This window comes from Protopterus annectens, chromosome 17.part0 (genome assembly GCF_019279795.1).
Source record: "Protopterus annectens isolate FY-2018-M chromosome 17.part0, PAN1.0, whole genome shotgun sequence".
NCBI classification, from domain to species: Eukaryota; Metazoa; Chordata; order Ceratodontiformes; family Protopteridae; genus Protopterus; species Protopterus annectens.
The window spans coordinates 618,783,039-618,797,977 of record NC_056751.1 but is presented as its reverse complement, the minus strand read 5'-3'; the positions used below and the strand labels follow the sequence as shown (position 1 = coordinate 618,797,977).

The window sequence follows — 14,939 nt, the reverse complement described above, 5'->3', positions numbered from 1 at the left end:
TGTCTGGACCCATAAATGCTGTGTTCTTGGCTTTGGAGAGTGCAGTCTTTACTTATTCATCCATGACTACAGGGGCTTTGCATTCTTTTGGTATTAAGATGGGCCCTTTGGAGGGTGAGAGGGGGGTAAAGTTAGCACTGAAACTATCTGTCAGGATGTTGGCAATATCATTTGGTTCTGTATATTTAGTGCCATTGTGCTGTAGCTCAGACCAGATCTGAGTGTTGCCATTGAGATTTTTGACATAGCTGCAGAATCCTTTGTGGTTGTCTTTGGAATCAGTGGTGATTTTATTTTCATAACTGGCTTCAGAAGATTTTTATGAGGGATCTCAGCTTCTTGCTCAGGCTGACCAGGGAGTTCCTCCAATCTTGGGATTTTACTCTTTTTTTGCAACAGCTTCTTCCTTCTGTTGAAGAGTTTGTTTATGGCAGGGTACCACCAGGTTGGCTTCCTTTTTTTGGAGGATAGCATCTTGGTTCTGTTTGGGATATATATATATATATATATATATATATATATATATATATATATATATATATATATATATATATATATATATATATATATATATATATATATATATATATATATATTTCTGGTCTGTGTCACAGCTACAGTATGTCTTTGGATCATTTCACATTCCCAGTTACATAATGAATTAAATAAATTATATAAAATTTGCTAAAGTCATCTATTAATACCATCAGGAGTATAAGCAAAAGCTGTTTAGTGTTGCTTGATGTTTCATTTCGGCACTTTAGCAGTTTAGTGTTACACTGCTCTTCTTAAAATAAAACTGCGTGTGACCATGTCATAAAATATGACAACTTTGATATTAATGCTTCATTGATATGTTAGCATGCATATTTTAATAACAATTCATGATGATGACAAAACAATGTAAAAAAACATAAAGTATTTATGGTTTGTGCTGCATTACTGAGGTTTTACCTGCCATGATTTGAAGGCATATATATCTGCACATGATCCATTGGCAAAAGAGCCCTTTCCAGGTACACAGATTTGCAAGTCATGCATTGCTTGGATAGTGGCATAAACTGAATTATACACATTATAGGTTATCCTTAAATTATTAAAATCAAAAAATGCAATATTAGCATCATGTAAATCTTCATTTCCAGTGCAATTTGTGGAGTCACCAACATGCATATTGTACTCAATTTTTTCCCCACTTGTGTTGGCCCATCTACAGTTAAATGCAGCTTCCCAGAATACATTAGCATATGGGTAATCTAAACCTGCTGAAGGATGAAGGGAGTATAGATATTCCTTGAAACCAGGCATGTCACCTGCTTGAACAGTAAATCCAATTGTGCCATCTAATACGCTGAAATATTCTTTCTGGAAAAACATAGGTGAAGAAATCCAGCCATCAGTTGCCATAAATGCTTTACCAAAACCACCATATTTACTGAGCTCATCCATAAGTGGGAATAAGCTATCAGCTATGGAAAATATTACAATGCCCCTAGCAGAGGATACTTTTATAGTCTCTACAATTTTGTTAATCCTCTTCGGAGTAGACACAACAGGTACATTTTCAAAGAATGCAATACAGACACCAGCTCCCTGCAACTCATTTTTCAGTGCTAGACCTCCCATTTGTCCATAGTCAGTTTCCTCTGCCAAGATTCCAACCCAGTTCCAACCAAAGTGAACCACAAGACAAGCAATTCCAACAGACTGATATTCATCACTTGGGATTGTTCGAAGGAATGATGGGAATTGTTCTTTGTCATTCAGAAGAGCAACAGATGAATAATAGCTAATCTGAAAAAAATATTAATTGAGACTATTATGTTTCTTCATTTATATACACTTATACATTACTTCACTTGCAGCATTTGCTTCATTTTCTTGAGACTAGAATTTACTGAATTCAGTGGGCATCTCAACAAATATTTCTTAAAAAAATAATCTAAAAATTAGTCCCAGAAAAAATGCCTTTAGTTGAAACAGTGATCAAAGACCGGTGAGGTACTGTCTAACAAACCTTATTAAAAAAAAGAATTAGCTTAAGACACTGAAATTAGCTTAATATACTGAAATCAGCAGAATTAAATGGGCAGTGGTTCTCTCAAACATTCCTAATGGATAAAGTATCTTTCCACATTTACTAAGCCAAAAGACTGTTACACCACTTGACTTTCATGTTTTTTCATGGTAAAATATTTAGAATCAAGTTACAAAATTAGCATTTTTTGTAAAAAAGATGAGCAGCAAAACTACAGAAAATTGTGCTGTACTTTGAATATAATTCAACAGCAGAGTAGTATTTGTTTGACTGCTGACTACACTGCTTTAAGAATGTTACCATTGTTTTTATATAATCAGACTCCTGGATTCACTAATCTTACATGCAGGACTAGCTTAGTCCTGCACAGAAGCACCCGTTTAAAAGCAGGATGGCAGCATGCCATGATTATCAATGAAGGTGCGCTGCCCGAACTCCTAGGCTTACAAGGAGCATGTACGAGTGCAGGGGGCATGTCTGAGAGCAGAGCTCTCAGAATAAACACATCCCTGCAATGTAGAACAGCAGAAAATGGGAAGAAATGAGTGATATCACTCATAGGTGTCCGCATATCCACCAACAGTTCCACAAGTGTACAACAGCAACAGTATAGAAACAGTAAATGAAGAAACCCCTTGTATTTATTGTTTTTATAAATCCGAGTACAGCTAACCGTAGGTGTGCGGGTGTGCCCATTGCTTAGCTATGGTTAAAGCAGCTTAAAAGGCTGAAGAGGATAACAAGGAAGATATATGCAAATGAAGCAACACAGCAGTAGTGTAGTGGGCAGAGCATTCACCTAATGAGCAGGCATTCCTGGTTTGAGTCCCACTGCAGCACAGTCTATTTTACCTGGCAAAGCATGTTATAACCAATATTTTTGCTGCAAAACCCACAAAATAACATATATTCATAAACTGGAGTACTGCAGAAAATGCGCATGTGAAGTGTCAGTGTTATAATGACTAAGGCACTAGTAAGCAGGTTTAAGCACAAATAAGCTGTAGAAAGCATAATTAAGCACTTATAATTGTGTTTAAGTGTGTTTGCGTGGGAGTAAGTCCTGCTTACCCAGATTAAGCAATTTAGAAGCCGAGTGTGAGAAACTGTAACCGGAAGTTAGCAGTGCTTACCTCCGTGCAAATCCGCGTACAACTGCTTTAAAGTGCCATAATCACTCTATATCCAATGGCCTGTGGTCTGCCCAGCAACATAATAAACAGCCTCTGCAAGGCTCGAACCCAAGACCATACACACCATGAGTTCCCACTAAGCCATGTCAGATATACATAAATCTGATGTTTTCAGAACCATAACATCCAGCCCAGTCAAAGAATCTAGATGTATGTGTGTGTGTGTGTGTAAATATATCAATATTTAAACAGACACAACATATCTGTATATATGTAGATATATATATATATATATATATATATATATATATATATATATATATATATATATATATATTCAGAAATATATACATATATGTAATTGGATTACCGTTACTTGATCGACAGACAACTCCAGTGACACTCACTCTATCGACACCTCGAAACATCGACAATCTGATGGCCAACATTACTCACACAGTAAGGAACCATTTGGCCATCCACAAGTAAAAACCTACCATTACAACAAATACACATGTGGAGGGCTTCATCCCTACACTCCCCTTACTTAATATTTCAGCTCTGAGAATGCACTACCACGGGGGGATGGGGCAATGTTCGGGTTCCTGGCCAAATGGTTCCTTACAGTGTGATTAACGTCGGCCTTCAGATTGTAGATATTTTGAGCCGTTGATGGAGTGAGTGTCGATGGAGTGGTCTGTTGATCAAGTAACAGTAACCCATATAATTATATATGAACATATATACATGCAAATACCGACATCGACACATATATCTGTCAACACCTATATGTCCACATGTACACACACCAAGTTACATATATGTGCACAGATATATATCTCCGTAGGTATATACGGACATAGTTATAAATATGTAAGCAAATATATATATACCTATGTAGGTATATATGGCCATACATCTGTAGATAGCTATGGTAGATTAACAGAAACATATATGTCCACATGCACCATTAATGTGGTTGAGAGGCCTCAAACAATATATGTCTTGTATGAATTGGCATACCCTCCCACAGCCAAACACATCCGCCCTGCAATACACTAATAGGTTTATTTTAATTTAATTGTTTTATTTAAATACAAATTTAAATTATGTTTCTTGGATGTTTTATTTGTTCTATATTTCATTCCCCTCTCCCCCACCCACTAGGCGGGCTGATCCATACAGGCCCATGCAACCCAGCCCCTCCTCGACCCATACATTCATTATCCACAGTTCTGCCTTCCTCCCCCCACTGTACACACGCAGCCACCATCCCTTCCCTGGTTACTGTCCTGTAGCTACCACACCACCACACTTTGCCCGCCCTCCACTCCTCCTCCCTTCGGGACTCATCTTGTACATTGTCGCGACCCAAGTATCTTAGGTCTGCCACATGCTGTAGTCCATGCACATATAAACAAAGCCATGCTTGCCTTTGTAGACATGGTGTTACCGGAAAGAAAGTCACCCAATTTTTTGGGTTGTCCCACATGGGACAAATGTTTCCCAGGTAATGACAATAGACTTCACGTGTGACTTTGTTTACACTAACAGTTTTATTTGTAGGCATCGCAAAGCAAACATGGAACACAAGGTTGACCAGTATGCACACGAAACCTAATAGGACTGTCTAATTCAGGTATATGGGAAACACATAACCCTGGTATACACATGGCACTACAGGTTCCCCTCCTGATAACTAAATTATTGTCTGATGTAGATGCACTGGTTTAAAGTGCCTTAATCAGTCTGTATCCAACGGCCCATGTTCCTCCCAGCAACAAAATAAACAGCCTCTGTAAGGCTCAACCAAGTCCATGCACACCATACACAAAGTGATTTACAACTAAGCCATGCCAGATATACATAAATCTGATGTTGTCAGTAACATAACATCCAGCCCAGTCATGCAACAGTACAGAGAATGTATACCAACATCTAGATGTATGTGTGTGTAATTATATTCATATCTAAACAGATACTACATATCTATATATGTATACATATATATATATATATATATATATATATATATATATATATATATATATATATATATATAGTCTGAAATATATATATAGATATAGATATATATATATATATATATATATATATATATATATATATATATATATATATATATATATATATGCAAATGTTGACATCTACACATATATATGACAACACCTATATGTCCACATATACACAGCAGGTTACATATATGTACGCAGATGTATATTTCCGTAGGTATATACGGACATAGTTAGAAATATGTAAGCAAATATATATATACCTATATTGGTATATATGGGCATACATCCGTAGATAGCAGTGGTAGATTAACAGAAACATATATGTCCACATGCACCATTAATGGGGTTTGGAGGCCCCAAACAATGTACATCTTGTAGTAATTGGCAACCCCTCCACAGCCAAACATGTCCACCCTGCAATACACTACCAAGATTAATGTATTTTGTTTGATCTATATAAACAATGGTTTAACTATATTGTTATTTATCTGTTATTGTCATATATTTCATTCAACTTTCCCCCACCCACTAGGCGGACCGACCAGTATAGGCCCATCCAAAGCAGCCTCTCCTCGACCCATAATTTCATTACCCACAGTTCCAACTCCCCCTCCCCCCACTGCACACATGCAGCCACCATCCCTCCTCTGGTTACTGGCTCATAACTACCACACCACCACACTTTGCCCACCCTCCACTCGTCCATCCCTTGGGACTCATCTTGTACATTGTCCAGACCCAAGTATCATAGGCCTTCCACACGCTGTAGTCCATGCACATATGAACACAGCCATGCTTACCTTTTTAGACATGGTGTTACCGCAAAGAATGTAGCTCAATTTTTGGGTCATTCTGCATGGGATGAATGATTTCCTGGTAATAACAATAGACTTCATGTGTGACTTTGTTTACACCAGTGATTTTAGATACATAACATAAATATGTAAACTGGAGTACTGCAATAAGGCCAGATGTGAGGCGTTAGTGTAATAAAGTGTTGAAGTCCCCATGACCCCATACAGTGTACGTACACATGAACTACAGATATCAGACACAGATATAACACGTAATAAATAATAAATCAATGTCAAAAGGAAAATATAATGCTAATTAGATATTAAGCAATGCTAAGCATTGCACAGGTCAGCTTACGTGGTGTAAGCAATGTGTAGGCCGGCTAACTCAATCTGCCCAGTGATATGCCCCTTTAAGCAATGCCAACATTTGGTAAGCAGGTGTACCCATAGCTTAGCCTTTTCAAAACCATCCAATCATGGGAAAGTGCAGGAAATTGGGCACATTTAAACCTCACAGCTGCCAATAATTCTTATCACTAGTTGCAGCTCCCTACTGTAGGCAGAATGCCTGGAGTTGGGGCACCCAGGAGTCCATATTCATGATATGGCTCCTGGTAAAACACCATGAGGAGAGACTACTGTAGGGCCAGTACCAGGGCTCTCAGTATGAAGCAGAGGCCTGGGACAGTCTCACCCATGACCTCACCAGTGCCACTGGTATCTCCCGGACTGATGAGCAGGTCAGGCATCACCATGCTGACCTGAAGTGGCAGAGGGGTGATCTCTTGCACCAGTGGATCCAAGAATCCAGGCAGATGGCTGATGCCACATCACTGAGTAAGTCCTCATTCTACTATGTAGATAATGCTTGCCTAGCTTGTGTGTACTATGGATAGGTAATGGCTAAATATCACTGTATTTCTCTGACAGCTGCAGATGAGCGGGCTGCGAACCAGCAAGCTCATGCTGCTATGCTGCAAAGGCTGTGTTGTGAGGCAGGTTAGTAATATTCTTGCACGTACTGTCACATCAAATAAATATAACAGTACTAGAAAGTGTTGTACTAGTATAAAAATGTATCGAGTATGGGATGTACTGAATCAACCAGACAATATGGCAGGAAGACTGTCATATAGGTTGCATGGAAAAAAAGGTGTAATATCTTGTGATTAAAAGTATAACCCCTGGAGTGCTTGTGTACATTCTGCTTTCAAATGTTGCTGTAGTGTTGCATTCTATACATAGTACTGTTATATTAAGCAGTCTTTCCCACACTAATGAATGCAGTTAAAATGTGTAGGAAGTTCAGTATAACAATGTTGGAAGCCCCAAGAGGTCAGTCATATAGAACTACAGAGGGAGACTTAGAAACCATTGGAATGCTTTACACCAATTCCCTGATAGCACAGTGTACTGTGATGTCAACTGTGATATTTTTACCACACACAGCAGGGGGTTGAGTCCTGGGAGTGGTAGTAAGTTGTATGCATAATCATACCCCACAACTATACAGTGTTTGCGAGAATGTTCAGCTAGAAAGCTGTATGCATTATTAGACCCAACTGTACAGACTTTGCTAGAATACTCAGATAGTACTCTGTAAGCATAATTATAACAATCAACTCTACAGACTGTGGCAGAATGTTGAGGTAGTAAGCTGTATGCATAGTCATACCCCTCAACCATTCTGACCTGTTCAGCATGTCCAGATAATGGGCCCAAATCTGCAGCCTGGTAACCTGTTCTCCTGACAAATAACTGTGATGATCCAAGAAATGTAGGCAGCTTATACTGACATATAATGGATAGTCAGACCTGAAGATAAAAATAGAATGTATATGGAAACAAACCTGTCATTGTAGCATCTCACGCAAAGGGTATAACAGCTATTCCAAAATATGTCACATTAACACCTGCATCCTGTCAAGCCTTGACCAGAGTGTGTGCAATAACAGACTGTTAGGTATGTGTATAACATCAACATGGAATCTGGGAGTATGTGTAGTATTTGTCAGGTAGTGTGAACAAAGATTTCTCCACAGCTATAACAGGAAAGAGGTGTAGACTGTAGGTACAACACAGTTCACTAATATACTAGTCTACAAGCATGGAATCTGGGAGTATGCGTAGTATCTGTCAAGTAGTGTTAATAATAATTTTCCCCACAGCTATAACAGGTAAGAGGTGTAGACTATATGTAAGATACAGTCAACATATATACTAATCTAAAAACATACCATTGTACAAAGTAAGGCCATTGGGTAGTGTAATAATACATAAAAGGGACAGATCACTGCAGTGACTAAGAAAGTTGTGAAAACTACCAGGATATATTATTTCTTAACTGACCTCTGTCTCTCACACCCACTATATGTGCAACAATAACCCAATTAAAGACCTCAATGGGTACGTGTACACTCCATACTTTTGTTGGATCATATGTCCTACTGGTTTACAAATATTTGCATTTGGTTGTATGCATGTGCCATGTTAAAATACCCCCATACTGGTGGCCTGTTGCCATCCATAAAACCTGCATGCTGTTGTAATGGCCACTGCTGTCCCATATATGCATGTTTTCTGCTTGCTCTGCAACTGTTGTAAATCTGGTGTCTTGGGTTAATGGGAATACCTATGCATGCTGTTATAACTAAACCTGAATGCTGTTGACTATTACTAACCCATATCATTCTTAAAACTGCAACACCATAGCTCATATGGGAAGGCCGATCCCAGTGGATCCACCTATCTGACCTCAGTTGGCCATGGCTCCGGGCTCCAGCACATCTGGGGCCCAGCGTGGGATCTTCTCCTCCTTTGGCCCTGCACCACCTTCAGGTGGAACTGCTGCAGGGGATGGGGCTCGGCCCACCCCTGGGAGCAAGGGTGGAGAGGTACCTGTCACCCGCTGTCAGGTCCAGGCTGTGGTGCGTAGGGAGCTCAACAGGGAGTTTTGAGACTGGCTATGTCAGCTTGAGGGCAGGGTTGTGCAATTTGAGGATGAGCCTGCCCCTCCTACCCAGCCCCCAGCACAGCCACCCTTGAGGCCATGAAGGTGCAGTGGTGACTGCCCATGGATGGGGACCTCAGTCCCACTGTTTCCATTTGGGGGCTCATGGGCTTGCTACTTCCAAACACCCCTCCCTGCCAAAGGTGTTTACCCCCACATGTGTCATATACCGCCCCTGTATGCATCTTGTTTGTCTTGTCAGTTAACCTACCCAACCTACTTCCCCAAATATACCTACTACCCTTGTAAACATAAAAATAATAAAAAACAATCACCAGAGAAAAAAATCGATGGTCTTCCACTTTTAATACACTTTTAACAGTAGTCATTTGGTATTTCTGTGTTTGTTGGCATATTAAAAGTGGAAGACCATCGTTTTTTTCTCTGGTGACTGTTTTTTATTATTTTTATGTTTACAAGTTTGCTTTTTTTGTTTGGAGTAGCTTACTTTCATACCTACTACCTTTCCCCAACATCCCACTCTCACCTGAAAAAAAAAAGGAAATCTGTTCCCACAAAAAAATTTTGCCTCATATATAGCTGTCTATTTCATACACATGTCCACTGGACACATGTAATCCGGTCTAACTGGCATCACAGGGAATTCTTGTTGTCCTTGCCCTGTCCCAGGGGTTTGAGTGTGCAAATCTACCTCCAAATTCAGTGTATATGCATGGCTGTTGCTGTAGAAGAAATGGGCAGCTATGGACCTTCCCTACACCCTTCCTGCACATCCCAGTTTTTTTTCCATACTGTCTTTCCCTCTTTGTGCCTCTTTTTCACCACCTTCTTATCAACCCCTTTTTCTTTACTTTTAAAGAAATTAGCACTGGGGCAAGTGGGAATACGCACTTTTAAGCAGCAGTGAGCGGGTTTAAGCTTGTTTGCATAGGGGTAAGCAATGCCTACACAGGTTAAGCAATTCTGAAGCTGAGTGTAAGAAACTGTAACCAGAAGTTAGCACTGCTTACCATCATGCAAACCCACTTACAACTGCTTAAAAGTGCCATAACAAGTCTGTACCCAATGGCCTGGTTCTTCCCAGCAACAAAATAAACAGCCTCTGCTAGGCTCAAACCAGGAGCCTGCACACAATAGCAATGGCAGACATACATAACCCTGCTGTTTTCATAAACATAGCATCCAGCAATATCATTCAGAAGTACAGGAAATGTATTTATACATGTAGGTGTATGTGAGTGTGTGTGTGTGTGTGTGTGTGTGTGTGTGTGTGTGTGTGTGTGTGTGTGTGTGTGTATTAATAACTAAATAGATATATACCTCTCCCTCTCTATATTACACACACACGCAAACACATAATATATATATATATATATATATATATATATATATATATATACACGTACATATATAAATATCTACATATAGATATATACATATGCAATATGCATACATCTATACATATATATATGTGTTATATATATGTGTATGTATACATCCATATTTGTATATATATATATATATATATATATATATATATATATATATATATATACACATATTTATGTGTGTGTGTGTGTGTGTGTGTGTGTGTGTGTGTGTGTGTGTGTGTGTGTGTGTATATATACAGATATATATCTCTAGATATAATAGAGCACATAACAAAGACATATATGCCCACAGAAACCGTAAATGATGGTGAGGGGGCTCAAGCAACATATGTCTTACATGTATCAGTACCCCCCCCACCGCCATGCCAACTGTATGATGTGAGACTGGTTTCAATAACATATCAAACAATACAGTCTGGCTACCATAGTGAATGTACAATGTGTAAGCAATAAACATTCCTAAGATACATACACACACACACACACACACACACACACACACACACACACACACAGGTATGCAGATACAGATATGTGTCTACATATATATATATATATATATATATATATATATATATATATATATATATATATATATATATATATATATATATATATATATATATATATATATATATATATATATATATATATATATATATATATATATATATATATATATATATATATAAGTGTCTAGAAGATACATATTTAGAGGGTGCACATCACACTGAACAGCCAGTATCCCTACACAGATATATATATATATATATATATATATATATATATATATATATATATATATATATATATATATATATATATATATATATATATATATATATATATATATATATATATATATATATATATATATATATATATATATATATATATATATATATAATACAGATGGAAAGGCGATAGAGATATATGTTGATATACGGATTCACCGATATCTGCAAATATATAGATAGGTCAATGACATTCAGAAGACCGGAGGTACAAATAAATAGGATACCGCCAGAAGATGGAATGTGTCACATACCGACACATGTAACCACGAGGCTGAAAGACTGAAAGAACACAGTACCGGAACAGTATAACCGCGAGTAATATTATCACGATATATTACAACATTTAGTTACTGCTGCCGGTGTTGCAGTCCACGTAGGTACTGTGTTCGATTGAGTTTGTGATTGCTGTAGTCTGTGTTTGTGTGTGGAGGGTTCTGTGTGCGTGTCTGTGTGACTGTAATGTGTGAGTGTGTGTCCGCATCGTGTGTCTGTTAGTGCCAACTTGGAGGTAGATCATTACGGTAGGTGTGGGTATAGCTAGCCGGATGCATACAGTTACCACCTGTCCCACATTAGGAGGGACAGCCCCTCCCTTGGCAGTTGTTTCCTGACATAAAACATTACAAAGGGCAACTGTCCGAGATTGTAGGACATAATTATGTCCCATATAATATGTAATAGTTACATTAAATAGTTATGCCTGTATGTAGGATACGTAAATGTTACATGCAATATGATAAGTAGCCAAAGTCCCACAACAATAAGTAAGTATTGAGGATAAAAGCATATGCTATCCTGTGTATTGACCATGAGTATGTGTCGGCCTGTAAACACCGATGTGTGTCAAGTGTGACTGCAAATATCTGGGTTGTGAGAGACACATTTAAAGGTGCCATGCAAATCGTAGGTTGTATAATGGAACAGGGATATTACAGGTTTTGTTTGCCAGTCCCTTATCAGACAGTTGGGATGGAGTAGCTGCACAGCTGGATATGTAGAACACTCGATATGTAAGTGTATATATAGCATGTTTTGTATTAATTATGTTAGTGTATGTATAGCCTGTTTTGTACTAATTAAAAGTGTCCGCAATGCATAAAGTGGGAAAAGGTATTCATGTAGTGATGTCTTGCTGAGCATACTAACGCTTGTAGAAATTGTGTGTCCTGCAGTGAAACCACAACAAAATCATAGAGACACCACAAGGGATGCGACATGAGGGCTTTAAACACAACAATTCTATACCACCTGCCATCAGTGGTAGGGTATGTCCAACAAGTACGTGCCATAGCTGGGGATAATATATGTCAATATACTGTCACAGTAGGCATGTGTATGGGCATATAATGACAATGACATGTCTAAGGCGGTCCCGCTGTGCAAGTATGCTTTGCATTATGGGATACTATGTAAAATATGTGTAATGTATAGTATTGTAGGTAGATATGTCAGATATGCTACACAGCATAACAGGCATATCATGCATACCAAAGGTATCGTCTATTGGCATGTACAATAACAGGATACATATGGCTTGTAGTCACGGGACACTGTAATAGCATGATAGCTAATCTAAATGGAAGTGCTACTCAATTAACCATGCACAAAGGACATGTAATAGCTTTACAGGTTCATAGTGGGGTACTATGCAGTCTGGCAAGTCTATGTGTAAGCACAACTACAGTGTTCACACCAATGGAACCTCTCTAGGGTAGTGTCCTGTGAACAGCAGAGCCATGTGTTACCTGCACCTCTGCACAGTACAGCCACTGCAGTGATCCTTGGCGTACATGTGTCTCCCATCCACCAAGTGAGGTATCACATGAACAGTGCTACTTGAGTGTCGTTGCGTGATGTACATAGGAATCATGTTCCAAAGCATGGTGAGTGTCCGGTTTGGGAATGTAACCCTCAGGCACATCCCACTCATCATTGCGTGTGTGCACATATCCATGAGCATGTTGCTCACAGTGACTTTTGCTTATGTCACGTATGTGGAGTATATCCATTAATATTGTTGTGGACATGGGCCCTGTCTATTCAGCAGAGGTCACCCCTGAGTATGTAGTATGCAAATGTGTGCAGACGTGGTGTCCGTAGTTCAGCCGCATACTTTAACCATCGGATCTCAATAAATGTCACGGTGTGTTACTGTTGTGGTATGTAAAGCCGTAGCTGTTGTGTAAGGTACACCCTAGATGGGGTGTTGTACCCTGAATGTGTGTATACTTCTGGAGTTCAGAGGTAGAATGGGTGCTTATGTACCAGCTACACGCCCAGTACAGATAAGTGTGGCCACGTAGAAGGATATCCATGCCACAGTGGCAATATGGTTATCACAGGAGTGGGTGCAACATACGTGTGTACTACGAACACGTGCAATGTGACATGTATGTAGGGGACTACCACCTATGTGATAGTCAGTGGGTGAATGGTGTAATGCAAAGGGGATGTTCATGCACCTCATGTCATGCAGCTTGAGGCCATGATATTGATATCAGGTATCCATCACAGTGACACCCTTATGGATGGAGTCAGTATCAGCTGGTGGATCAATCATGGAGCTTTGTATGCAGTGGTCTGTAAAGCTAGGCAGGGAAAGTCCCTCTGTGCTAGCCTGTACCTCAGGGAAGCATATACCAAACATGAGGGGCCCTATGACTAAGGACTGTGGTATACCAAGTGTAACTGAAATACAGTAGGTACTATGGTATGCTACCCTCATTGTGTGTGTCCTGTCCATGAGCTACTTTGCATAACCCCTGAGACATACGGTTCGATGTGCAGTTGGATGTGTATGTTGTCAATTCCAGAATGGAGAATGGTGCTGAAAGGCAATGAGAGGACAATGTAGGCTGTGTGGACCCCCGTACCATCATCAACTACCCTGGTAACTGTATGAAAGGAGTTCACCAGGTGTAGGAGCCATGCTCTGACCCTAACAAGTCCAACCTGGGTGGTATCAAAGGACAGGAGCCCAACAATGACTCTGTGAATGACATCCATGATGATGTGCCCCATAGCCTTGCAGAACAGTCCAGTCAGGTGTGTAGGGCAATAGTCCCACCCGTGCATTGTGGCGCCACCTGTGTGGAGTGTGATAACTATTGCTGTGTGCCATTCAGGGGCCATCATGTCTGATACAAGGCTATTACTGAATGTGGTGGACTAGTGGGGAGACATGTCGATCAGAGGTTTGTGGACATCACAGCCTGGGATTTTGGACGGTCACATAGGGCCAGTGTCCCAGGGCATATAGAGTGCAGGTTACTACTGTGTAGGTGTGACCGCAGGGACACCGCAATGTTCCTGCATGGATTGTGCCCCTGTAGGGAGTGAGAGGGTGTAATGTTAGCATTGAATCCATCCGCCAGCATGTTGCCAACATCACCTGGTTCTGTAATGTTCCTGAGTAACTGTTGTATGTGAGAGCAGATGTGGGTATTGCCATTGACTACTGACATACCACCATAATGCCTTGTGGTACACCCCGGAATGTGTCGCAGTAATGTTTATGTAGCTAGTTTTGGAGTATGTGAAGAGGGATCCTGTGGCCCTACTGAGGCTGACCAGTAAGCTACCCCACCCATGAGATTGTACACCACTTTGCAACAGCCTCCACCTTTTGTTGTAAATTATGTCCATGGAACTGGACCCCCAGAGTGGCGTCCGTTATCTGGTGGGTACCATCATGGCTCTGTGTGGAATAGCATGATCCATGCAGTCGTGTACTTGCTAATGAAGTGCACTGGGGTATGTTTCAGCATTTGTATGTGCAT

At 39.8% G+C, this 14,939-nt stretch overlaps 1 protein-coding gene across 1 annotated transcript in view; it reads right to left on the bottom strand.

Moving 5' to 3' along the window:
- The window catches only part of LOC122791478, a 366,144-nt gene that overhangs the window by 265,302 nt on the left and 85,903 nt on the right, over positions 1-14,939 (bottom strand). The window contains exon 3 of the mRNA XM_044059220.1: positions 955-1,794. Coding sequence (XP_043915155.1) covers positions 955-1,794 — 840 coding nt within the window. The remainder of the gene's footprint in view (positions 1-954; positions 1,795-14,939) is intronic.